The following is a 25,770-nucleotide window of genomic DNA, read 5'->3' on the forward strand; positions in this document are numbered from 1 at the left end:
ACACACACACACACACACACACACACACACACACACACACACACACACACACTGTATGTATATTACAGTAGTAGCTTTGAGGTTGGCATCTAGCTGACTTCTCTAGATTAAATTGATTTAGATGGGGACATCAAATTTATGGTGTCTCCTCTATTATTTTACAGCATGAACCTGACATTTGCTTAGGTATAAATATTTCAGTCTTGTTAAAAAGCTGCACATAGTTTAACCTCAAATAGGGGTTGGAATAATAAAAGTCTATATATTTTTTATAAGCCTTAATGAACAATATAACTATTGCTTCTATTTTGTGAGAGAAACACAATAGATGTGGATTCTTATTATTCAAACGGTGGCTCTTGGCATCTTTTTTTTTTTTTTTTCCAAAAGGCATCTATATACCCACGGACTGAGATATCTGAGATGCTGTAGGTCAGTTTCTCAGCTAATATTCTTTTCTGACTCAGTGATATCCCCAGGGCCAAGACATTCCACTGGCGACCTTCTACCTGATAAAGATCTACTTTTGCACAACGCAAAGGAGTCTGTTGTCTACAAACCCTCCCCTAACTTCAACCTCAGTAATCTTAAATTTGGTACAAGTGGAACCCTGGGGGAACCTGGGCATTCTAGCTTCCAGTTTTAACAATTTATGGTTAATATTAAGCTTATAAATCTAATGTCCTATTATTAATGTCCCATTTTAAAAATAATAAAATAAATGTTTCACTAACAGTCTTATAGTTCAATGTTTTTATAGAATAAATCATTTTTAATATATATCACTTAATACAGTATAGAAGTGCAATAAGAATAGTAATATTGCACTAGGTATTTTATTCTATAAGCCAATGTAGCAGACTTTACCTTCTGGTTTTTTTTTTCAACTTATCACATTTGATAACTCTGCTTGCTCTTGTTACCATGGAGACAGCTACCAGCCTGCCAACAGTCTAAGCAGTGGGCCTTAAGCTAATCACCACTGAGAAAAAGCCAGTGACTTCTCCTCTTAACTTTGTCCTCTCCCTCACCTTCTTCTATCCCTCCTCCTAGGCTCCATCCTCTCTGCAATAGACACCATCTACATTCCCAAAGAAATGGGAAGAGGGAGTCAAAGAGAAGAAATTGCATTAAGCAAAGATTTACCATGGAAAGTTTCCCCTAATTGCAAGATTTGTTTTTATTGAAAACAAAATTACATTTTGATTTTTCTAAAAAGAAGCAGCACTCACTGATTTTACTCGCGAAGTTCTCACTGTGTTTCTCACCCAGCTTAAGACAATTATTGTGTCAGTTTTGATGGTTACACTTCAGAGATACTTATCAATCCCAGTGTGATTCTGATGTGTAAGCTCTTTTTATCTCCCTGAGTGTTATTCAAATTTTGAGATTTAATTACTTATGGATGCTTGAACATAGCTAATTGGAGCACACATAACTAAACTATTTAATCTTATGTGGCCTATAAAACAACAATAACAATGACAAAAGAGAAAAAAACCCTTCACCTGCAATCTGAATATGAGTCAGAAACATGCTGCTATATTTTCTAAGGTGAATATTACATATCTAAGCTACATTGAGGCCATGAAATGAAAGGTACATTATATATTTAAACATGCTTTTCTCTCCTGGTGACCAGCAGTCCCAATTGAAAGTCTATGTTTCTAGAACATTATCTGTAGATTTATTAAAAGATGATTTGGCAAGCCCCACAACTAACAATGAAGGTGCCTATCACAATAATTAGGAACCTTTTAAACTCAAGATGTGATTCTTGTTGCTAAAAGCTGATAAAACTTTGAGACTGGTCATTTCACTTTTCACAGAAACAGGCTGAGCTGAGTTCTTTCTGAAGTAATCACAGTTGGACACACTAGCATGAAAGTTTGGTGGAAAACTTTAGGATTTCATGCTACAAGGACAGCTGTACTCATAACAAGAAAGGACTCTGAGACACACAAGTCATCCATAAATCATCCAGAGTTGCTGCCAACTTCGTGGTAACAAAGGAGACAAAAGTTATGGATGGAAGGTGGGCTGCAGAGAGTGGATGGCTGCTCTTCCTTGATGCTATTGGTTCTTCCTCAAAGTGGCAGATGTCAGGTGCCAGCTTTGTAATCAAAGAGTCACTTGTCCCAAGCCTCCCTAACCTGCCAGTGCAATTCATCAATATCTGATAACCGGAAAAGCCTGGTACACAGTGCTCAAAGCTGGCCCACTTTACAACAGTCACTAAGAAAGAGATTCCAGAAGAATTTGTGAGAACATGTTGCTACACTCCAGTGAGGCTTCTGCTCAGAGGCTAATGCTAATATGGGAAGGAAAGTCACAAATATTCATGGATTTGCCTGTCAGCAGTGTTGTCCAATTCGACTGTAGGCCAAGCACTAAGTCATTAGGAATAACGATATCTTTCATTTCAGTTTTAAAAATTAATTTTAACAATAGATTTTTTTAAAAAAATTGTGAGATTAAAAAGAACGTGATTATTATTGGGAATGTTCCATATTCCTGCAGGGATGAATGGACGTGTTATGAAAGCATAGAAAAGGTGTTTGCTATGAAGCCCTATGGTCCTGAAGACTCTGTGTTCTTTTTGGTGATAACTCATAGATAGCTTGGGTTGCTTTTCCGAACTGACAGGAAAACTCCAAAATTCTGTCTCTAGCTGTATATAAAGTCCCAACAATGGATTCTCGGAGCAACCTGATCCAACTAGCTCTGAAAACACACACACACACACACACACACACACACACACACACACACTCCATTTAAAAATAAGAGTTTTTTAGCCAGGTGTGGTGGCACACACCTTTAATCCCAGAACTTATGAGGCAGAGGCAAGCAGATCTCTGAGTTCCAGTTCAGCCTGGTCTACAAAGTGAGTTCCAGGACAGCCAGGGATATAAAATGAAACCCTGTCTCAAAACTAAAGTAAAACAAAAAATTTTTTCTGTTACAAAATTAATATTTTTATAGCTGTAATATTTTAATTGTTAAAAGCACAGAATATAGAACAAAATTCATGAAGGGTATTTTAAAAAGTGTTTTAAGACTTAATTTCAAAAATAGACTTATTGGCTATTAATATTTATGCTACTTTCAAAGTTAAGGAGATTTCTCAGAGGCACATCATGACAGGGTCAAATATTAATGACTTCATTGAGATACAGCTAAATAGGTTTTCTTGCCCCAATTTAAAAGTAATTATAGAAAGCAAGAAGTACAATGGTGTTTTTTTTTAACCTCTGTGTTTTAATTTGAATGAAAAAAAGAAGTAGTTTATGGGCACTTTTATACTATAACTGAATATAAAATGATGGCATTAACAAGTAATTTCAAGTTTCTGGTAACCAAAGAGATTGGCCATCATCATTCTGGAAACATCTTAAAATCCTGCACCCCTGAAAGAAAGCAGCAATGGCTTAAAAAGGGGTCTGATGAAAGTCCAGGCACTCCTGCTGGGGCCTGTGATGATTAACTAAGTCAGCAGATCACCTCTTACTTCCTGGGCACACAAAGCTCCTCATCTTTGAAAAGAAGGAATAGCTGTGACCTGAGGGCAGTGGAGAAGCCAAGCTGGGGACACTGGGGACACTGGGGACACTGGGGACATTCCATTTGTGTCACACCTTGCACCAACTCATTTCACAACTAGCTGATCCCTTGAGATTAGGACTCCATTTTAAAGATGTGACATTAATTTGCATATAGCTCCTCAAAGAAAAGTTACTGCTGAATAAGTTATGATACTATATCAACTATATCCTGATCTCAGAGGCTTTTCACAAGGAGACCAATATCTTAGCAGTGATAAGAAGTAATATTGTAACTGAACATCTCCTCTGTTCCCAGGCATGTCCATTCTGTAAATACTATACTGAGTAACGTCTAGGCAGAAGAAAGAGACTGGGTTTAGGGACTAGGCTCAAGTAAGCATGACTGACAGAGTGGCTTCCCAAAGCCTCCACCTGGAATTCCAAGATCACTGAAATTATTTCCCCACTGGGCATCTTTGACCCTGTTGTCATTCGGTTAGAACTTGAAAGCAGATGCCTCCTAAGTAAAGGCATAGAGCTAGCACATAAAAATAGTTCACTGTTAAAAATATGCCTTTCATCTCTTCAGCTGAGAGAGGACTGCATTATGCCCCGACATTTCGGGTGACATACAACAGATGCATTCAAACAGCATTATGTCCTACCTACCGTAAAACAAAGGGGTAAGCCTGTGACGCATGCATATGTACACACAAGTATATATCGACACACATGTACAGGTACGTTTGTTGTTTTTATCATGAGTAACATATTTGAGGTAGGTATCTGTTTTGAAGTAGAAAATAGCTCAGTGTCTACCACAGTCTTCTACTTCAAAGTCATCCTTTAATCTTTAAAGACCCACTTCTGAGGCTCAGGAACCTGAGACATACAAGATAGAAAAGACCATGCAACCCAATTAAAGCTTGAGGTGTGAATTCAAGCTTTCAGATTGTCATTAGGAAACCATGACACAAAGTCCGGAGGATAGTGAGGCTTAAATCAATTTATGAGACACTTAGAAAATTGTAACTGAAAAATAAATGTGAGACACAAGGTATACTGGAAAGGGAATTTATTCTTGAAAAGCAAAATTAACCTCATGCCTACATCCATATCTGTGTCTATACCTACAAGGGGCTTGCTTGGTTGCCCTGTCAGCCGTCACTCTTCCTTGATAGTATCAGTAGTATTTAAATTTCGTTAGAGCCTATATCTTGTAAGTAATTCATTCTGGAAAAAATTACTATAAGGTTCATAATTATATTGATACTTTATTCAATATTATTCTTATTTTGTCTTCTCAGACGGACTCATTAAACACCCTTTGTGTTGCTTTTTGAGAAAAGAAAAATAAAGACCTCCTGTGGTCTGTAAAATGTTTGTCTTTCTAATTCACAAGGTGTGGGCTATGCTGTCTGAGTCTGAATAGGCATGATAAAAGTCACAGTGACTAGCTGTCCTGTGACTAGAACTTATTTACAACAGGAGAAGATTCTCAACATACCTCATGGAGCCGAAGGTCCTTCTCATAGACGAGCTTTTTAACAAAGGCAGCAATGAATACAACCCAGGCAACCATAAGCACGATGGGAAGGGAATAGGAGACACTGGTGAGGAAGCTGTGAGACAGAAGAGAAGACCCAGCCATCAGAATAAATGCCGCCCTGCAGAATGCAGCGTGCTAGAAGTACACACTCGGGTGCGAGGAGGTTACTCTCCCATTAGAGAGCTCAGAATAATTGTTAAGATAGCCTCACTATTTATGAAGTGGAAAGCTGACTTAACAGTAGGCTATCTTTTTTATTATTATTATTTTGGTGGTACAAGAGTGAAGACATAGCTCTGGGGGTGGGTAGAGAAAATTGTCATATTGTTTAAATTGTATTTGAGTATGACCTGGCTGGAAAAATCATTATTCGGCTAGAATTACAATACTCAAAACTGTTCTTATCTGAATGGAAGATTCAAAATTAGAGGATGATTGGCAAGCCAATCTAAAAGTGGCAGTGTCCAAAGTGACTGTATTAATCTTTAAGGAAGTTAGTAATTATAATTAAACTAAAATTTTCCTGAATCAAATAATATGAAATCCAGATTATTTTATTTTAAATGCAAAGAACTTGGATTCTTCAAAGACATTTTATAAATAGTTTTGAAATATCTTTTTTGGCAATATGTTGTATTAGAAGGACCTTGGAAAGCCCGTCAGCCCTACATGTATTTCTGAGTAGCTGGTCATAACACAAAAAGTCTCATTTGATGTTTTTCCAAGCTGACCATAGAGTAGAAACACCCTAAGTCTTTCAACATAATACCTGCTTATTTGCTATGTCTGGACAGGCCAGGAATTTGCTTTTGAACAATTTCCTGGGAGCTGGTTGTGATAGTAACCAGGAAGGCACAGCTCTGACAATCACAATCCTTCAATGGGCAGAGGCAAAGGTGGCTGTTTTTAGTGAGGTTCCACATCAATCTGTTGAGCATCTTGGGCTGGCCAGAAGCCTTTATTTAGAGAAAAATCCTAAGACCATTCTTACACATTTGAGAAAAAGGCAAATATTAATGGACCACAAGGTCACTATCACTTAATATCACAATAGTGTGCAGAAGTGTATCACTACTGAAGAGATGATAAACAAATATACAATTTGCTTCCTGGGGCAGATGTTTATAATAGAACATTTGTTGAATGAATTTTGTTTCAGACCAGGTCCATTCTTGATTCAGTTTCTGGATGTACAATTAGGTAAGGACTCCCATTAGTTGATGACAATGCTCTTGTAATGTTTCTTCAAAATAACGGTGTGTTTTAGGTTTAGTCTAGTACAGAGAAAATATGGGTACTGTCAATCAGATGGGCATATATCTTAGTCAAGTGAGCTCTCTGGATTTCCTTTTCATCTGAATGACAATGATACTGCTTCCATTTAACCAATAGGGAGCAGAGGTAGGACAAATAAAATAATATATAGGGAAGAATCTTGTATGTTGTGAAGAGTTTACATTTATATACAAGGTCTTTTGTTCTTACTCTCAGGAAACATGCAATGTCCTGGTGCCTCTTCTTTAAGGAAACATTCAGGCTCATTTTCTGCTTTAGGTTCTAAACCTATGGTAAAGGCTTGGTGAATGTCTTCCCTTCATTGGACATATTAAGGAGGAAGGGAGGTCTCAGAAGCGTGTTTGACCACTAACCAGCCCACTTACTTGTCCTTCATGAAGCAGGGATAGGGAACCGCTTGAACCTGGACAGCAACTTCCTGTGAGTTCCTTCCTGTTTGTAACTCAATGATTGCTCGTTCGATACTATCCTGCAGATAAATGAAAGCCCGACCATAGATCTGGTTGTGAGATGGAGAGTTGTGTGGTCCTGGGGCCCAAATCTTCGTTCTTATGCTCCTTGTGGTCTGTGCCGTCTTCAGACTCATGCGGATGGTATATCTTACGATAGGAGGCAGAAAGACTTTTTCAGAGTCAAAGCCTCCGTGTGAACTTCTATTAGATGGAAGCTTAAAAATGACACCTAAAAATCACAAGAGCAAACAAGAGCGCAAAAGTTACTTCATGGGCAGCATTGCTGTCAGAGAGTACACGGAGGGAACAGCCAGACAGCTGAGTTAGTAACGGGACAGTGCATTCAGGCTCGTCGTTTAGAGGGATGGATTCAAAGAGGTGTCAACAATGTCAAGGTTCAAAGTGGGAGTTAAAAATATTATCACAAAGTGACAGATTAAATATCTCACTATAAGCCACTAATTCAAATTACCAAACAATATTTTGAATGGATCATCTTGACTGATAACGAGGCTAGCCTTAGCTTCACCCTTTAATTACATGATGCTTTCCATTCTTAATTTTTTTTTCTCAGTGAAATGAGGTATTTGTTGAAGGGTTCTTGAACTTAGACAATGCAGCTGACTGACTACATGAAGGATCTCATTTATACTGACATAAGAAGTGGCAACGGGCTTCAGACTACTTTTTTGAGTTCTGGATGGAAGAGGGGGCCGAGAATTCAGTCTGTTTTAGCCCATAGAGACTCCACCCCTAACAGGGGTGCACTTACTTCCAAAGAGCTCGTTGCTCTTGTAGAGCTGTTGAGCAGTCATCTCCATCTCCTCCACAGTATCTGCTGCCTGAATGCGGTCATAAAGTACACAGGAGGAGATATTTACTGTCAGGGAAGCCAGCATATTAAGCTGATCGATGATGTCAATGTTGTTCTCTAATTTCAGCCTGAGAACATCTAAAGGAGAGAGAGAGAGAGAGAGAGAGAGAGAGAGAGAGAGAGAGAGAGAGATTATCATCTTTATTTTCAAAAGTAATTTTTTTTGGCAAATAGTGCCCATTAAACTAAATTATAACAATGAGGTGATACTGTAGAATTTATTTTTAATATATCTAATATTCCATATTGAAGGAAATGTGTCCAGCTCTACAGAAATTCCTTAGGAGAATGTTAAGCCAGTTACAAATACAGTCAACCCAGGCTCAAAGGGATGTAAGATAATGCAAAAGTCTATTCTGCTATGATTTAAATAACAAAGGACTAAGGATGAATACATCTTAAAAATTATGCATATAGTTGCTGTGGAGATGGTTCAGTAGGTTTTAAAAAAGTACTTGGCAAGTAAGCACAGGACCCTGAGTTTGGATGCTTGGCACCTATGCAAATGCCAGGTGTGGCAGTGTCTGCCTTGGCAAGCGTTGGGTTGGGAGCAAAAACAGGCAAATCCCTGGAGCCTGCCAGCCAGCCAGTCTAGCTGAACTGGCAAGCTCCATGTTTAATGAGAGACCATGTCTCAAAAACAAAAAAAGATAAGATGAAGAGATACTAAAGAGGACACACAATATCTATTTTTCTGTATGAAAACACATGAACATGCTATGTACATATACTACACACAGAGAATAAATAAATATATTATATTATATATGTAATAAACTTTGAGCTATGACCATTTTAAATAAATAAAACCAAAAAGCTTCCTTACTATTGGGAATTGGTTCTAATGTTTTGTCTTAATTTGGCTTTTAATGCCACACTTCCAGACCTGATCCCTGTCCCCAGTTGGCTTTGATTGGTAATAAAAACTTGCCATACAGCCAATGGCTGAGCAAGGAGAAGGAAGCTACCTGGGCAGAGGAAGGGGGAGGAGGGAGGGGGGAGGAGGGAAGGAGGGAGGGAGGGAGGGAGGGAGGGAGGGAGGGGGAGTAGGAGGAGGAGGAGGAGGGAGAGGAAGAAGAGGAGGAGGAGGAGGAGGAGAAGGGAGAGGAGGGACAGAGGGGGTAGAAGGAGGAGGAGGAGGAAGAGGAATATTACCATGATTGGGGAGTGGGGAGAGATCAGATTTAAGAGCTACAGGAGAGAAAGCATCCAACAATGTAGGTGTAAAGGAAATGCAGCCCTATTTGGTGACTGCTCAGTTAAAATACAGATTTAGAAAGTGTTTGTAGCCAGGAATACCACTGGAGGGAAGTGTGTGTGTCTTTGTGACCCTCTGGGAGCCAAAGCAGTTTAGCTAATTCACTGCTATACCTTAGGACAAAATGATTACAAATTTTAAATGAAGAAAAGTCTATACAGAATATAAACTAGACTACAGAGATGCTGAAGAGACGCCTCGGCGGTTAAAAGCACTTGCAAACCTGAGTTCAGTTTCCAGCACCCACATCCACAAGTAGCTCACAGCCACCTTCAACTCCAGCTCCAGAAGGTCTGACACCCTCTTCTTGACAACGTGGGCGCCTGCCCTGGGGCAAATACCCTCACAGAGGCATACACTCGCCATGTAATTTAAAACAAAACAAGATCTTTAAAATGAAAAGCAGGGCTACAGAAACATTTAAGATACCTAAAGATGTACTTGCAACTTTGTTATACTGTCAGTCAACAATCCTAGGAGTTAGTCCAGAGGTACAGCATGTGACTAACACACACAAAGGCCGGGGTTTGATTCCCAGTACCACTGTCATAAATAAACAATACAGTCTTATGTGATTCATCTCCATTCATGTCTGAATTAACCTAGACAATAATGATCAAGATTTAATTTTAAGTAATTACTCTGGAAGAAAGAGGATTTAATTGTTCTTCCATTGTAAAATTCCATGGGAGGAAGGCAGCAGGGACCAAGGATAAATAGAAAATCATAAGTTAACAAATCATTTGACCAATTAAGTTTTTATTAACTTGATCATTATGAAGACCGAGCTGTGACTATCATAAATCCTTCAAAACAGGTCCCTTACCTTAGCCATAATAAGTCCTTGTTCTCACAGAGGCAACTCCCTAAACACATTTCTCTGTACGTTTTAACAGAAAAGGCTTTACTGATGGAGGTGGCTAGTAAGGAAGGGCTGTGTTACTGAACACTGTGCCTCCAGCAGACACCGGAAATCAACAATAACGAGGAAGGAGTCTCTAGACCCATTGGTGAGTGGGCGCAAGGAAATGCTCTGGAGAGGCAGCAAGTTCTAACTATATACTCCTTACGTATATAATTATAATACAAGTCTCACTGACACACACGTATATGTATGCATACATGTATATGTGTATACATTTATACACATATACATATATATGTATGTATGCATGTGCATGCAAGTATTTGTGTGTGTGTGTGTGTGTGTGTGTGTAATCAATTTTGAGCATCAAACCTAGGCATTTCAAGTGAGCTAGGCTCACTGTTAAACTTACTTTAATCTGATTTTAAATTCTAAGCCTCATTTCCTATTTTAAAAGTTAGAAATGTTAATATTTACTTAAGAACTTTATAATTTATTCCTGATATTTTTATCAAAGGGTGACTTACCATTTACTTTCAGAAAATAAATCCCCTAATACCTTTCTGTAACCAAATTGGGTTGACTATCATCAAATGTGTATAATTATACACCCACCATACAGCGTCATACAAATATAGACATAATTCCTTCCCACCGGCTTACTACCTAAGTCATTTGGGTCCCAGAGGTGCTGGGAAGGAGGAGGGTATTTGCTCTGCTACTGCCAAATTCTGATGCTCTCAATCCCTTCCTCATCCTTGTGGGTTGCATAGCAACTGTGAATCAGACACAGCCTGAATTAGATGTCTTGCATCCTTTAGGTTGAAGGTGGGGACTTGGCAGAGGAAATATGTAAGTTCAGACAGCTGCCTTTGATTCTCTGCAGCTTGTTCCTTTCACATGACCCTGAGAGGAAGACTGAACCTTGAATACTGATTTAGGCTTATTTCCTTTTGAGTCTCCAACATTTGCCTTTGTTAACTCTATAGCCTTTTCCAGTTACGTTCAGTGATATGAGACCAGTGGCGATCAAATGTTAAACGCTGCCAAAAATCATCTCGCGTTCTCACACTTGTGAGGACTGACTTCTCTCTGAGTTATCAAGAAAGGGGAGCAAAAGTAAAATGTGCCACCTTACTTATGCCTTCCTGTGATTGGAGTAAAAGTTGCCTTTATATCACATGCATTGCTGTAGAACTATTGAAACCAGCCACAAGTGTTCACATATCCCTATTACTAATTAACAGAAAATGTAGGTAGACATATCCACGGTTCTGCTTTTCTTCCAATAACTAACAAAGAGCTAAATACAGAAGAAACGGGACGTTCTCTCACAGGCACAGGGCACTGGGTTTTTTCCCTGAATTATGACGTGCAGGGTGAATGAGAGTATACAGTGCAGTGGAACTCACCAAGGTCGTCTATCTGCTTCAGGAGTTCGACAGCATCGAGTCCCACAGAGAACTTCACAAAAACTTGCACAAAGGGGTTCCGTAGAGTATTCTAAAAATTAATAATAGGAACCAGTTTCAATATGAGAAGAAAACACGTTTAATCACTGTCACACCGAACACAACCTTGGAACAAAGAAGCAGACATCACTGGGCGTTATTAATGCACCTGCTTGTGGGCTCGCTCACACACAATGATTTGAAAGAATGAACTTTTGTCTTTAACACAAATTGCTCAGATTTCTAAAAAGTGTCCAGAGGGGACCATAATTATTTTTAACATCAGAGAATTATGTTCAATTACATAGAATTTTTCTCAGTGCTAATAAATTATTTCATTTAAACATATATTATAAATAATGTGTTGCAGGGCACATTTCATTCTCCAGAGGTTTAAAAAAAGGCAACTTGTGACATTCACAAGGTCTGCATAGAGTCTGACCTCACAGCTGTTTTGTATTCTAGTTTTTCATCCCCAGCTGCGAGGCCTCCTATTTCTGGCTCCAGGTTATCTTTCTGTGAAGTGGGGAATGAATGACTAATCAGAAATGTTACATTATTGTAACACCGTTCTGCGTTGTACAGCAACAACTATATGACCATGGAAAGATTCATCAATAAAACCAACCTAACCCACGGAAACACTGATAATTTAAAATAATAATTTATTTACAACGTTAAGGCTTCTGTGGCGATTTTCAAACCTAAGGGACATAGCTTTCACTAGCTACTCATCATTAGCTCTTTTCACTGTGAACTAGACATTTTGAAGATTTTTATCACACCTCAAAGTGAGCAGTATTATAACCATCTTGTTTATATCTACTTGGTGAGTGTGTGCATGTGCATGTGCGTATGCTTGCGCACATTTGCTGATGATTGAACCCAGAGCCTCGGTACTGTGGAGCAACCATTGTACAGCATGCCATGTTATCTGCTAATGCCTCCACTGTCAAACTTGCTGTGCACTCACAGAACTAAGTTTTTCTTTGAGAACTGAAAGTAGCAATTTATCCTTCTCTGAAGTAAAGATACTTCAGTTAGCTGGTAATCCCACTGCAAAGATGGTCACCGAGGTTCTAATAAATTCTGCACTTTGGAACTGTTGTTGGGTACAGTGCACATTCTTTGGTAATTCAGAAACATTGCTATCTGAGACCAGGAAAGATCCACCGTAAATGAGTACTTGAACTTAGAATAGTTATTCCATTAATTGTTCAACTGAATAGTATATTGTAGGAACCATCCTTGATGAAAAATACCCTTCATTTTATAGTTACTAAACGTATCAATGTTTTTATATTTATTTTCTAATTCACACTGTAAATGTAACTATGCATTGATTGTTACTCAAAACAAACCAAAGAAAATAGCTTCCAGGTACAATTTTCCTGACAAACATTCATGAAACAAATCATTCATCTGGGTGTCGTTTACATGGCATGATGGTAAACACAGGAAAGGTTTTTTTGTTTTGTTTTATTTTTGTTGTTGTTTGTTTTTGCCAAAATATTCTTGTGTTGCGTCAGTTTTAAAGGGGGCAATTCTTTGTGGTGCAAACCACTTCCTCTTGAGTATCTTTAATCCTATCATTCCTACAGATTCTTTTTTCCAGCTGATCATAGACTAGCCCTGCTGCTTGGTCTTCAGTTGTCAGATGTCCTGTTTGTGCCTGAAACATTTCCCTACACTTGTTTTCAGTATCTGCAGAAGAGCCTGCTTCTTTTTACCAAAATCCGGAACCATGCTTTTCAGACTAAAGTGCCCAGGGCTGCAAAGTCAAATCTGTAACTATACTAGCATGAACATCAAGAGTGGCTGAGTGAGGCTCAGATAGATAAATTTGTAAGAATCCAATTTATTAGAACATTTTTTTCTAGGTGTGCCTTTTTGCTTCTTTACAAAGACTTGACTTTAAAACACTTATCCATCTACGTCCATGAGAGCACCTTGTGTACAATCTATGCCTCAACTAAAGAACTCCTGATCTTGAATGCTTTCTAGAATATTAATATTTTAGAAATTCTAAATACATTATCAAAAAATAATTTAAAAGAGAGATAACTTAAGCATATCTATAGGATATTAATTATAATCATTTAATAAATGATTATAGCACTAGTTATAGTTACATCTGTGTGTAAGAGCTCTCATTTCTAAGGTAGTAGAGAGCTGGGAACATCTAGTGGGAAGGGCATGGTAACAAATGTGAATGAGAATTCTTCTGTCTTATCTCAGATCCTGTCTCTGGAAAGGAGGTTATTCTGTTTTATTGAATATGAATGCTAAGTTACTATTGTCACATAATCAAAGCGATTAAAATATCAAAGAATTGTAATTCCCCGTAAGAGTGATCCAGTACCTGGAGCATTGGAATTGTCTGGTTTAGCAGGTGGAAGGAATTCATGAAGATTGGTGACTTATCCATCCACTCCTGAGATTTTTCTCTTAATTCTGCCAGCTGTCTCAGAGTTACATTGGACTTAACAATGAAGAAACAAGAGAGATACGGTCAATTTGTGTCTTTCATGTATTTCAGTATAAGATTTTTTTGGTATATTAAAAGTAACAGCATTAAAAGGTAGAGTTGGTTAAAAAAAAAGGAAAGTAAAAAAAAAGAAAAACCATTGTCAGATTATTTCCATGTGTTCAAAGCTTCAAATGATATATCTTATAAGGACCAAGATAATTTATTAAAAATTCTTGGAAATTTAAGGCTACCTTCATGTCCAATATGAATTTGTAACCAAAATGGAAGTATTCCCAGAGTACTCACAGGTTTTTATTTTTACCAATGTCAAATTTGACATGTCAATATTAAATAGTGGCAAGTTCATGTACATAGGAACGATAGTCATCTTAAATTAAATGTTCTAAGTTAGAAAACAGGATAAGAGAAATGTACCTGATTCTTATTCCTGGGAACATGTACATAGCCATTTAGGAAACCACTCTGACAAGAGCTATTCAGATAAAATGCAGCCAAGCATGGTGGTACATGCCTATGATGTCAGCACATGCAGGCTGAGGCAGGAAGATCCTGAACTCTCAAGGATTTCATGAGCTACATAGCAAGATCCCACCTCAATAAAAAAAAATAAAACAAAGCAATAAAATATTCTTCAGCCCTTCAATCTTAGACCTTAACCTCATTGAAAGAAAGCAACATGCCAAAATGTATTCAGTGTGTTCTGTTGGTCACAGTGTTTGCCTTAGCACAAAACTAAAAATGTACCTTGGAAATAAAATGAATGGCCAGCAACTGAGAATTAAATAAATGTATTTCATGTTATTAAGACATTTCTTTAAATGTCTTTAAAAAGCAAAGAATTTAACCAGCTCTATTGAGTTGAAGGTATTTTTTTTTTTTTTTTTACCATATAAGAGAGGAGATGCGAGTCTAGCATAAAGGGCAGGTCCACACTGACAATGAGAGTGACTCACTTATGCAAAATTATGTGATGCTCACACCCAGTAAGACAAATAAGATGTTAAATCACAAACATTCAAAGCAACAGCGCTCAGTGGAGACCTGTGCATTTTACATAGCCCCAGAGAAACGTTAGACTCACACCAGCTATGATTTAAGGCAGATTTTTTTTTTGTTTTCTTTAGTTTTTCAAAAAGTTGTTATGTAATTCAAACCTTTATTTCTCTTTTGAGAGGGGAGTCAACCTCCAAAGCCTCCTGTCTCAGCTTCAAAGCACTGGATCTACATGTGTGTTACGCATGCCTGTCTTCAAGCCAACCTCACTAACCCTTTCTTTTCAGTGGTATGAATTGAACTCAGGGCTCTGTGTACATCAGACAAGCACTCTACCATGGAGCACCATGCTCATCCCTTAAAGCCAACTTCTAAGTGACAGGATGTTATTATAGTAAACTAAGGCAGGTAATAAGTGCAGGTCCTGATGACACTGTCCTCAAGATGTGTCATTGATGAAAGTAAGAAATATTAAACCATGCAACCAACTATGAAGCCGAGAATCTATACTTTAAGGGCTATTTTTATTTGAACAAGTTATATAATCACCCTTTTTTTCTTTCTAGTGTGATTTTTATATATGCTTCTAACATTTGACATTCATTGAAAACTTTTTGGCTTTCTTAGATGCAGTGAAAAGCCTGAGTTCTAGCAGTATCTAATTTTATCCCCAAATGTCATATGGTTCATTTCACCAAGAGCTCCCACCTGTCATCACCTGAATCCAATGCCATGCACACCTAACTAGGGCCAAAGTGAGGAATTGCCAAGAGTTTCCAAAAACCACAAGCAATGATGATGGCAGAGAAGACATAAGCCAGAATCATCTAAAATAAATTTAGGAGTTGACTACGTTAAAACAGAAATGGTACCCCATGTAGACACATTGAGTTTAACAACCAAACCTTTTCCATAATAGCCTTCGTAGTTGGGCTATATGGTGAATATAAAATCTTTCCCAACAACATGGGTTTCAAGAAGGCCCAAATCACAGGCCCAGCAGGCATGTTAATGATGTCTTTGTAAAGGGAGAAGCAAAATGGTGCTGGAAATAAAAAACAAGACAAAATAATCCATCAGTCAATTAATATGCACAATTAATATGCAACAATCATTGTAATTTAGGGGAAAGCCAAACAATAATTTCTAGGCACACATTCCAAATCCACTTATTCATGGATAATGGGTAAAAACTATATAGCCTAACATTTATGTCTTAGCACTTTCTACATTGGTCATAGATATGAAGCATCTGGTATTGATGTAAGACAGCAGAGTAATAATTGTTCTTTAGGTGTGGAAGTTTAAGCTGATAGGCTAGCCTAGAATAAATGATGGCATTTTGACAAGAAGAAATACAAAGATTTCAAACCATATTTCAGAATTGCTTCTAACGTAAACGTTTTACCACCACTTAATTTTCTAAAAATATGCAAAACTCTACTCCCAGAATGGAACCAAATATGTAAGAGACATTCATAAGTTTATGTTGAATGAATAAAGAGATGAATGAATGAGCCAATCCAGTTGCTATACTAAGCATTCATATATCACCCAGAAGAGTTTCTCAGATCGCATTTTGCATCTCAAAGTTTATAGATCAAGTGAATGGCTTTGATATGCCGCTAAACAGTTATGCAGCTCTACAGTATGCCACATAAACGTCTAATGCTAGAAAGTTAGGGGGAAATATTGACCCGAGCAAATTTAAAACAGGCTTTTGCATTATGTACTGGCAAGAATTCATAGCTACGACCTAAGGATGCTGTAGCCCACAGCCATACAGAGCTGTGCAGGCCAACAACAATGTTGTCAGTGATGGGGTGTATATATATGATGGTATTCTATAGAATAACGTCACCTGAGAGGTAGTGGCTGATACTCTTGGTCATAATGTTCACATAATGACCAAGTCACCTAATGATACCTTTCTGGGTGCACATGTCTAGTACTAAAATGATCTATGACCCTTCATTCTGTTGCTTAGAGAACCCAATAGCTCTGAGACCCCAAGTTCAGTGACCTTTGGCAGGTGTTTCATTATCTTTGGGCTCCACTCCCCCTCAGTAAGATGCAACAGGGCAGAAATTACTTCATGGGGTTGCTGTGACCAGGGCATGAGTTAACAGGCAGAACACGAAGTGAATCCTGCACAAGTGTTCTCTATTTTTATTCTGAGGTAAAATTAAGACTTCATTTACCATGAAAAGTGGAGACAGAACATGTAATGCTCTTGTCATTAAGAATAATTATCATGCCTAATTTGAGGTACACTTACTAGCATTTAAAGGAATCCCGTATTTTGCAGCAATTTCTTCATTAGTTAATTTATAAGTGAGAAAATCCTTGGTGTGGTTGCCTTTTGGCTTCTGGGAAGAAGGCAGCATAGAGGTTAAGTACTCAGTGGTAATCCCTTGGGAACACAGAGCTTGGGAGATGGTACTGAAAGATCCTGCTGGCGTGTTCATCCTGGTGCTTCTGTACATGGCCTGTGAGACAATGTCCAAAGGGTCATTAATGTTACCAGAGCTACGCATGCTCATAGAACAAAAAAGTGGTAGCACTCGGAGTTTCCCTTACTTCTTTAAAGTGTGAATTGCAAACCTAGACAGAGAATGACAAGCCTCACTGGTTTAAGGGCCCGATGTAGCTAAAGTGCGAGGTTCTCTTCTTGTGAGTTTCTGTCTTCCATGTGCTAGATCTGTAGCTGAACTTATTATCCCTAATCTTAAGTAAAAGCCAGCCTGACAGGAACTATTTCTCAGGAAGAACATTACTGGGTGACTCTTCTACCTGTGTTAATGGAACACTCTTGGGCAGATGCATTTGTCTCAGGGATCTCATTTTGTCCAGCAGTGGATGTGTGCCGGAAGCCAACTGATTGAGAATCTCTCTCAGCTTTATGAAAAGCTCCATCATCCTTTCCATTGGCTTTTGATCTTTCCTTGGGAAAAACACCTGATGGAAAAAGAATGAAAATGAATGATTTATATGGAGGCATTGGAACCTCGTGGATGCTTGGTAAGATTACAAAACAGAACAACCTCTTTATGAACTGTTTTAGAAAGTCTACTGATCAACCAAAGGGAGATATTTACCAAACAAGCGAGCCATTCCATTTCTAGATAGTCACCCAAGCAGAGGGAAGCCATAAACCCACATAAAGGCCAGTATGCAAACATTTATAGAGATTTTTGCTTACAACAGCAAAGAAGTGGGGGATGGGAACAGTCCACTCAAATTTGTCTTTAAAATACAATATAATATGGGCATACAAAACATGCTGATACATGTTACAACATGTATACAACTTGAAGATACTGTACTAAGTGAAAGAAGCCAGATACACAGACCAGATACTGTGTGGGTTGATTCAGTTGATACAAAAAGCAAAGGCATAATTTGAGACTGCACAAATTGAATGCTTGAGCTCTCAGAGGGAAGATAGAAATGCTGTCCTTTAGGGGAATACTACATGGTCTTAACTGCTAAGCCATCTTTCCAGCCCCCAGATAAGCTATTTTCAATGTCAGAATGGTAAACATTTATTCTGCAATGCCTTGCATATGTGCATGCTATTGCTCTAAAAACTGTGTTCCTTACTACACATATACAAATAAATAGAAGTAAAAAATAAGTTAAGCACTCACGCTAAGAATAAAAAGAATAAAGAGGTTCTAGACAGAGAAAAAAAGATGTATGAGGTCTCTGGGGAAGAAGAGCTCTTTGGAGCATCCGAAGCCAAAAAGGTCACCATGACACCCCCCCCCCACACACACACACATCTGTGGAGCTGGCCATATGTGTGTGCCTCTCTGCTAAGATCTCAGCAATGAAGATACACATGTACAAGGAAAGGGGTGAGTGCTACGAGTGAATAGTCAGGGTGAACTACCTGCTCTTCAGATCCTGTAAACTGCTTTGTAGTGATAACACATGGTAACCATGGGCCTAAGGATGGCTGGGTAGGTGGTGATTCCAAATGGGAGTGTGCAGATCATAAGGCTCTGGTATAGGACAGGGGGCTTTCCTAGGAGGATTGGGAATGAAAACCACTGGCCATTTGTAAAGAGAGTGTGCAGGGTCGCTCCCGACAAGTCGTGACACAAGGTGACACTTTTCAAGGGTCACTCTGCTGCTTGGGAGGTGTTGGGCTAGGATGCAGGAGTGCTATGGGGGATGTAGCATGGGCAAGAGTGAGATGAAATGGGTGCACAGACCGTGGTAAACCACAACTCATCCTAAAGCATTTCTATCCCGTCAGCCACTGGGTTTTCTAATATTTAAGCAGGGAAAACAGCATTTTTCTCAGCTTTTTGTCTGCTATTGGATCTCCTTCCCCTCACAAGACTGCCTGTTTGGGTTTCAGTGGGAAAAGATATGCTTGGTCCTACTGTGACTGGATGTCCAGTGCAGGGTGGTATCCAAGAGGGCTTTCCCATCTCTGAGGAAGTAATGGAGGGGAAAAGATATGTAAGGGCAGGACGGGGAGGAGAGGAGGGAGGGAGGTATGATCAGAATGTAAAGTGAATAAATAAATAAATGGAAAAGGAAAATAGTCTGCAATTTTGACTCAAGTATAGACTTTGGTGGAGAAATGTTTTCAGTTTTCCAGCTTGTACTTTTTTGTTAGTTCTGTGGTGAGTGAACACTTCCAGAGCATCTGCTCACTCCTCTCCATGCCAACCACAACCATAAATAATAGTTGCTTCTTACTAAACTGATGAAGGAAATGTAAACATTTGCATATTGAAAACACCCCCTCAAATAGTCTTATATATTTTTTTCATTTAAAGAAAATCCTTTCAGTGTGTGATTTTTACTTGCAATTTTTAAACAATGTTTCTTAAAAAAATTAACCTTTTCTTTTGATAATATTTATTTATTTATTTATTTATTTATTTATTTATGTGTGTGTGTTGCCTGCAAGTATGTCTATGCAGCAGTATGCAATGCCTGCAGAAGTCAGAAGAAGGTATCACAGCCCCCTGCGATTGGAATTACAGATGATTATGAGTTGCCATGTAGGTGGTAGAACTCAGGTCCTCTGAAAGAACAGCCATTTTTCTTAACCATTGAACCATCATCTCCAGCTCCCAGTCATCATTTTCACTGTACTAGATAATGCTTATTGAAAAATAAGAAATAATAATAGATTTTATGTTATGGTAGTAATATATTATTTTACCTTGTTTTTAAATATACAAAGTAAATATTGATAAAGCTTAGTGACTAGTTTCATTTTTGAGCCCGTGCCCACATTTGCAATACAAGATCTCTGGTAGAGGTCTTATTTTACTCTAAAATAAATAGTGCCTGTCAATGTTTTTTTTTTTACACTAAACTAACATGAAAGCATATTCACCAGTGGCAACTTGCCTTGTATGTGAAATTGTAAATGTCTAAGTAGTGCAGAAGCGTTATTCCGATGAGGTAGGACTGGTGTGATCTCTCTGGAAGGGGCAGCTTGCAGAATTCCTTCATGGCATCCTCCAGTTTGGGGTTGGTGATGTTCGTATCACATGAGTGCAACCAGAATACACGAGAAATTATCTGTGAATAGAAGGAAGAAAACTATTTTAATTATGAATCATTTGAATATCCTCTTTTCACTTTAAGGAAGTTGTTTTGTTTATGTGTGTGTGTGCACACATGCTTGCACACTCATACATGCATTCTGTGATTTAGAATGTGACACATGATCCCTAGGAATGAAATGACTCTTTTAAAGCATCAGCTACTATGTTGTCCTCTTTATCCGTTTTCATGATGGTGTGATGTGTATGCTTGTGTGTATGTATCTTTGTATGTGCATCGACACAGATGTGAGAGAGTGAGTGTGCACACAGGTGCCCAAGGATGTCAGGAATCATCCTTCATCCTTCAACCTTATTCAACAAGGCAAGATCTCTCAGTCAAAATCAGACCTCACTGATAGATACAGCTATTCTTGCTATCCAGCTTGCTTTGAGACTCCCCAGTCTTTACTTTCTGGTGCTGAAATTATAAGTAAGACATTATGCCTAGTTTAGGTCATTCTGGGTATTCAAAGCCAGTCCTCAGTTCTGTGCCACAAATGCTTAATCACTCATACACCTCGCCAGGTGTGTAAGGCACCAATCACTATTAATAAAACTTCAGAGAACCCATAGCTCACTAGAAAACACAGGAAGTGTGATGGGGGAAAGAGGCAGGCAGAAATTCACAAAGAAAGCCAGAGCTTTCCTTGCACAATTGGGTACAAAACAACGGTAATAAACCAACAAACTAATGGTTAGGAGTCAGTCTGGGGGATGACTAGCTTAAGAGTCATGTTTATTTTAAGCATCTACTCTTCCTAAATTTGGGTTGCATCCTATCTTGATGATTTCTTACTCTATAGCTTCAGAGATGAAGGTCAAAGAAGAGGAGGAGGAGGGAAGAAGGAAGAAAAGGAGGAGGAAGAAGAAAAAAGGAGGGAGAGGACGAGGAAGAAGAGGAGGAAGAGGAGGAGGAGGAAGCCCTGAATTACAAACTAATTACTAACTGCAGATCCTAGATAGCCATGTATACACACTGAAGCATGAGAGAAGGCAGGTCAATGGGAAGGTGTCATCTCTATTGATGCCAGATAGAAATAAAGACTATTGAGGCTGCAAAGCATTTTCTCCATTAAAATACCAATCAGACTGTGTGCTCTCTATTTATGCTTTCGTTCACTAAGACGGCTCTGCTCTTCATAAGTCAAGCACCTGATTACAAAGTTGACAGCTTTGAATCAAATAAGCAAAAGGCAAGATCAAATGGAACAGGTAGGTGGGTATTACTTGCTAGCAGGGGAGGAAGAAAAGCAAAGGCAGAGCAGTTTTAAGTTTTGTGTAGGGAACTAATCACAATGACAGCAGCAACTTAAATGTCTTCCAGAGGGAACCTTCCATGAACTTAATCTAGTTTTGGTTAATAACTGAGCTGTGCTTAGAAATGACACACTCTGCTGCATGCAGCCATAAGCTGTGCAGTTCTTTTGGAAAATTTTTATGACACTTCCAGACAATGGCTTTGGAAGTGGGATAAAAGACAAGACATTTTGGGTGGGGAAACTATATTATCAGCTAATAAGAAAATAACAGTATTTATTTTTCACAGCCAAAAAACAACGTTTAACCATAACCACACTTTCCCATAGTTCCAATACAGCATCTATCATTTTTAATAAGTCTCTCCCTGGGACTTTAAAAAGGTAGACGTGAATATTCCATTTTAGTTTTATTGCAACAAAGGGTGAATGTCTCTATGCATTCCCCCTAACTTGGTTTTTAAAGTTTGGCCTTGATATCCTTGAAGGAGATCAGATAATGTCATTATAATAGTGGATACAATTACAAACGGTTTAAGAAAACATTCTGTGGGGTTTGGGGAAGGGGAAGTATGAAACAAAAACAAGGGAGGCAAGGATAAACACAAAGCATTGAAACCTAAAGACATTGCTTCAGAATTTCTCTTCTAAGGCTGAGGATGCAGCTTAGTGGTACGTCCAGCCTTCACACACACACACACACACACACACACACACACACACACACACCACACGTGCACGTACATGCACACAAGACACATACACACACTCACACATGTGTGTGCACACACACAAGTATAGAATACTTCAATCTTCACTTAAGATTTATTTAGACTTTTTTTACCATTTGCATGGGAAATTGATCAGAGTCAGGTGCAACTTCTTCGTGCCTTGTTGATAAATACTTAAAATACTAAGTGCTACAAGCTGCCTTTATAAGTCCAACCATGAACCCTTACCTCGGCTCTATTGTCTGGGATGGGAATGGCCAGCAGCTTGTCAATACTGGTGTTGGACATCCCTATCGCCCTCAGATCTTCTTTCAGCAAATCTATGTTTTTAAACATTTCTATTAATTGACCTGTAAAGAAAACACATACATACACATAGTTGACACATAAGTTTTAATGCCACTGTTTTTAGGTACACTGACACAACTTCTAGATTAACATGTATTGGACATGCATGCCTCATCAGAAGCAGATGTCTCTCAGGTTTGGCAAGCTTTGCATCTTAAGATCTATCTCTGCCTGATTTACATTTGTACTTACGATACCATTAACTTGAGTTAACAGATTGGTCTAGGTTGTAAATTTTCCTTAGGTGTCCACAACCCAAGGTTGATCCAAGGAAAATAAGGTTTCTTCACAGACTTTGATCATATAATCCACAAAATAAATATGTCTCCATTTGATTTAAACCATCACCTAATTTCATAATGCTTTTTAACCTAGGAACATATGATGGTTTCAATTTGAGGATAGACTTGATAAATCAACTATAAGATATTCGTCTTTAATTTGTCCCAGAACTCTATAGTTTAAAACGGCTTTTAGAATCTTACACTGGTTGTACATTGAAAGTTTGTAATTTCAAGCTCTTTAAGGATGACAACTGTAATTATTTCACATTTGGGCCAGTTTAGACATGGTAAACAATATTTTTATTTTATTTTTAGAGGATTGTAATCTCTGTTCTGAAAACAACTTTTGTTTAGTTTTAAAGCATTTTTAGATTAATTTATTTTTATTTTATATGTATAGGTATTTTGCCTGCATGTATGTCTGTGCATCATGTTCGAGTAGTGCCTGCCCATAGGGTCCAGAAGAGTACATCTAGGGACTTAAGTTATAAATGGTTCTGAGATGCCATGTTGGTGCTGGGAACTGAACCCAGGTGCTCTGCAAAAGAATTCAGTGTGTTTAACCTATGAGCCATCTCTCAAGCCCTGATTTCTTGTACTAAGTTACTCTCAGGCAACACATCTTCATTTTTAGACTTAATGTCATTTCAATTTTGTGCCTCAGAATGTCTTTCTTTTCAGTATTTAGGCATTATGCCAAGAAGACGTGTATTACATGTTGTATCATGCTTAGAATACCAATAGAAAGTTCTGAATTGAGATTTTTGCACACATCTGTGCATCTATTTTAGGGTTTTTTTTTAAATCATATTCTTCCAGAAGAGAGCATGTTTCCCCCTCCTCCATACAGCCAACCCTCCAGTCCACTTTACTATATCTAGAAACCAAAGGTAAATCGGTCTAACTTGTTAAATTTTGGAAATCTTTTGCTATAATGTTCTTTCAGGTCCCAGTCCCTACTAGCTTGATGTGTCTGCTTTAGACAGGTGGCTATTTCGAAAGCTTCAGGTTCCTCATTGTCAGGGAAAACAGAAGAGCAGGTTTGTTTGGGGACTTTGAGAAAGCCTTTTCTTAAACTGCAGATGGCAACCTGTGTCCTAATAAGTTTTTAGGATGTGGACAGGGAAACACCTGGCTGCTCAGAAGCATTCACACTGGTGTTCACATGCAGCATGGCCTCTACGGTTGGTATTAACCGTGTAATATTTTCCAAGTAATTCATTTGCAACGCCTGTTCCAGGAGCCTAGGAGAAAACAGAAGAATAAATTCAACTAGGCGCAACAATTTTGGAGACAGGATTTCTCCAAGGAAGAAGAAAACTTACCAGTCCATATCGAGATTAATTTTACTGGGATCTCCAGTGAGCAAATCCCTCAGCTTTGCAGATACTATATTGTCATGATACAGTAAGCCAGTGGCGAGATCAGTGCCCAGCTCTGCAGCTTCAATCAGTTGTATGTGAAAGGCATGGTCTTCACACAGCCTCTTGAAGCTCATGTTAGAGAACTGGCAAGACTTCTCAATTGAACTGAAAGTCTCTGACTCGCAGAGAAGTTCCGTCAAGTTTCGAAGTTGAGACAGCTTCCCAGAAAGGGGAAAGAAGAGAAAATAGATTAGTCATGTCATTTGGCATATTTAGCAGTTGAAAATGAGTAACCAGATTTGATCCTGTAAAAAATGTTTCTGCCTATACATTAGTTAATTGGCATTGGGCTTAACTTTATAACAAAGCAGTGTTTTTGCTGTTTGTCTGTATTTCTCTTTCCTAAGACTCTTATGAAACCTTGGGACCCGTTAGTCTTATTTTTCCCTATAGCATAGGTCTGCAGGTTTTTAAAATGTAGTTTTAAAAATTAAGAGGGATAGTGAGATCGCTCAGTAGTTTAGAGAGCTTGTTACACAATATTGAAGGCTGCTGTTTCTATCCAAGTACCCATGTAACAAACCAGGTATCCTGCAGACTCCAGCTCCAAGGGACCAGACCCTGCTTTGGCTTTTGTACACATAGGATGCATTTTCTCAATTACTGATCAGTGGAGGAGGGCCAAGCTCATTGTGGGTGGTGCTATCACTAGGCTGATGGTCCTGGGTTCTATAAGAAGACAAGCTGAGCAAGCTAGGGGAAGCAATCCAGTAAGCAGCACTCCTCTATGGCCTCTGCATCAGATCCTGCCTCCGGGTTCCATCACTGCTTCAGTTCCTGTCCTGACTTCCTCCAATGATGGACTTGTGATATGGAAATGTAAGCCAAATGCACTCTTTCCCCCCTACTTGCTTTTTGGCTATGGTGTTTCATTGTAGCAACAGAAACCCTGACTAAGACAAGTAGTTTTTAAAATACAGTTTAAACTGTGAACACTTCAACAAATTTTATATTTTATACCCTGTGTAAGAACAAAGGGAAGGCAGATTTGGCTTGGATCTTTTTAAAAAGCCTTTCCTTCCTCACATCCATCATGATGGCTGTGATGTATAGCAAACAGAACCAGAAAATAACGAGTGCTGATGAGGGTGCGCAGGCATTATAATCTTTATGTATTGTTGGTAGGAGTGCGAGACGGTACAGCTTGTATGGAAGATAGTATTACACTTTCTCATTACTCAAAAATAAAGTCAGCATATAAGCTCAAATTCCACTTCTGAGTCTATGCTTCACGGAGTTGAAGATAGTACTTAGAGAGAATATTTGTATACCAACGTGCAGAAAAGCCTTATTGGTAATAGCCCCCAAAATAGAAACAACTCAAGGGATGAATAGACATCCAGAATATATAGAAAAATGAAGCAACGTCTAAGG

General features: G+C 38.5%; 1 protein-coding gene across 1 annotated transcript in view; it reads right to left on the reverse strand.

Annotated features, from left to right (window-relative positions):
• Positions 1–25,770, reverse strand: part of Abca12 (ATP binding cassette subfamily A member 12) — a 161,675-nt gene that overhangs the window by 45,279 nt on the left and 90,626 nt on the right. The window contains exons 12-23 of the mRNA XM_028760684.1: positions 24,298–24,554; positions 24,104–24,216; positions 22,569–22,690; positions 20,154–20,327; positions 17,568–17,732; positions 17,053–17,263; positions 15,680–15,819; positions 13,653–13,772; positions 11,252–11,342; positions 7,615–7,794; positions 6,756–7,071; positions 5,053–5,167 (exon numbers count right to left, since the gene is read on the reverse strand). Coding sequence (XP_028616517.1) covers positions 5,053–5,167; positions 6,756–7,071; positions 7,615–7,794; positions 11,252–11,342; positions 13,653–13,772; positions 15,680–15,819; positions 17,053–17,263; positions 17,568–17,732; positions 20,154–20,327; positions 22,569–22,690; positions 24,104–24,216; positions 24,298–24,554 — 2,004 coding nt within the window. The remainder of the gene's footprint in view (positions 1–5,052; positions 5,168–6,755; positions 7,072–7,614; positions 7,795–11,251; positions 11,343–13,652; positions 13,773–15,679; positions 15,820–17,052; positions 17,264–17,567; positions 17,733–20,153; positions 20,328–22,568; positions 22,691–24,103; positions 24,217–24,297; positions 24,555–25,770) is intronic.

This window comes from Grammomys surdaster, unplaced genomic scaffold (assembly GCF_004785775.1).
Source record: "Grammomys surdaster isolate TR1022 unplaced genomic scaffold, NIH_TR_1.0 126546, whole genome shotgun sequence".
Lineage (NCBI taxonomy): Eukaryota > Metazoa > Chordata > Mammalia > Rodentia > Muridae > Grammomys > Grammomys surdaster.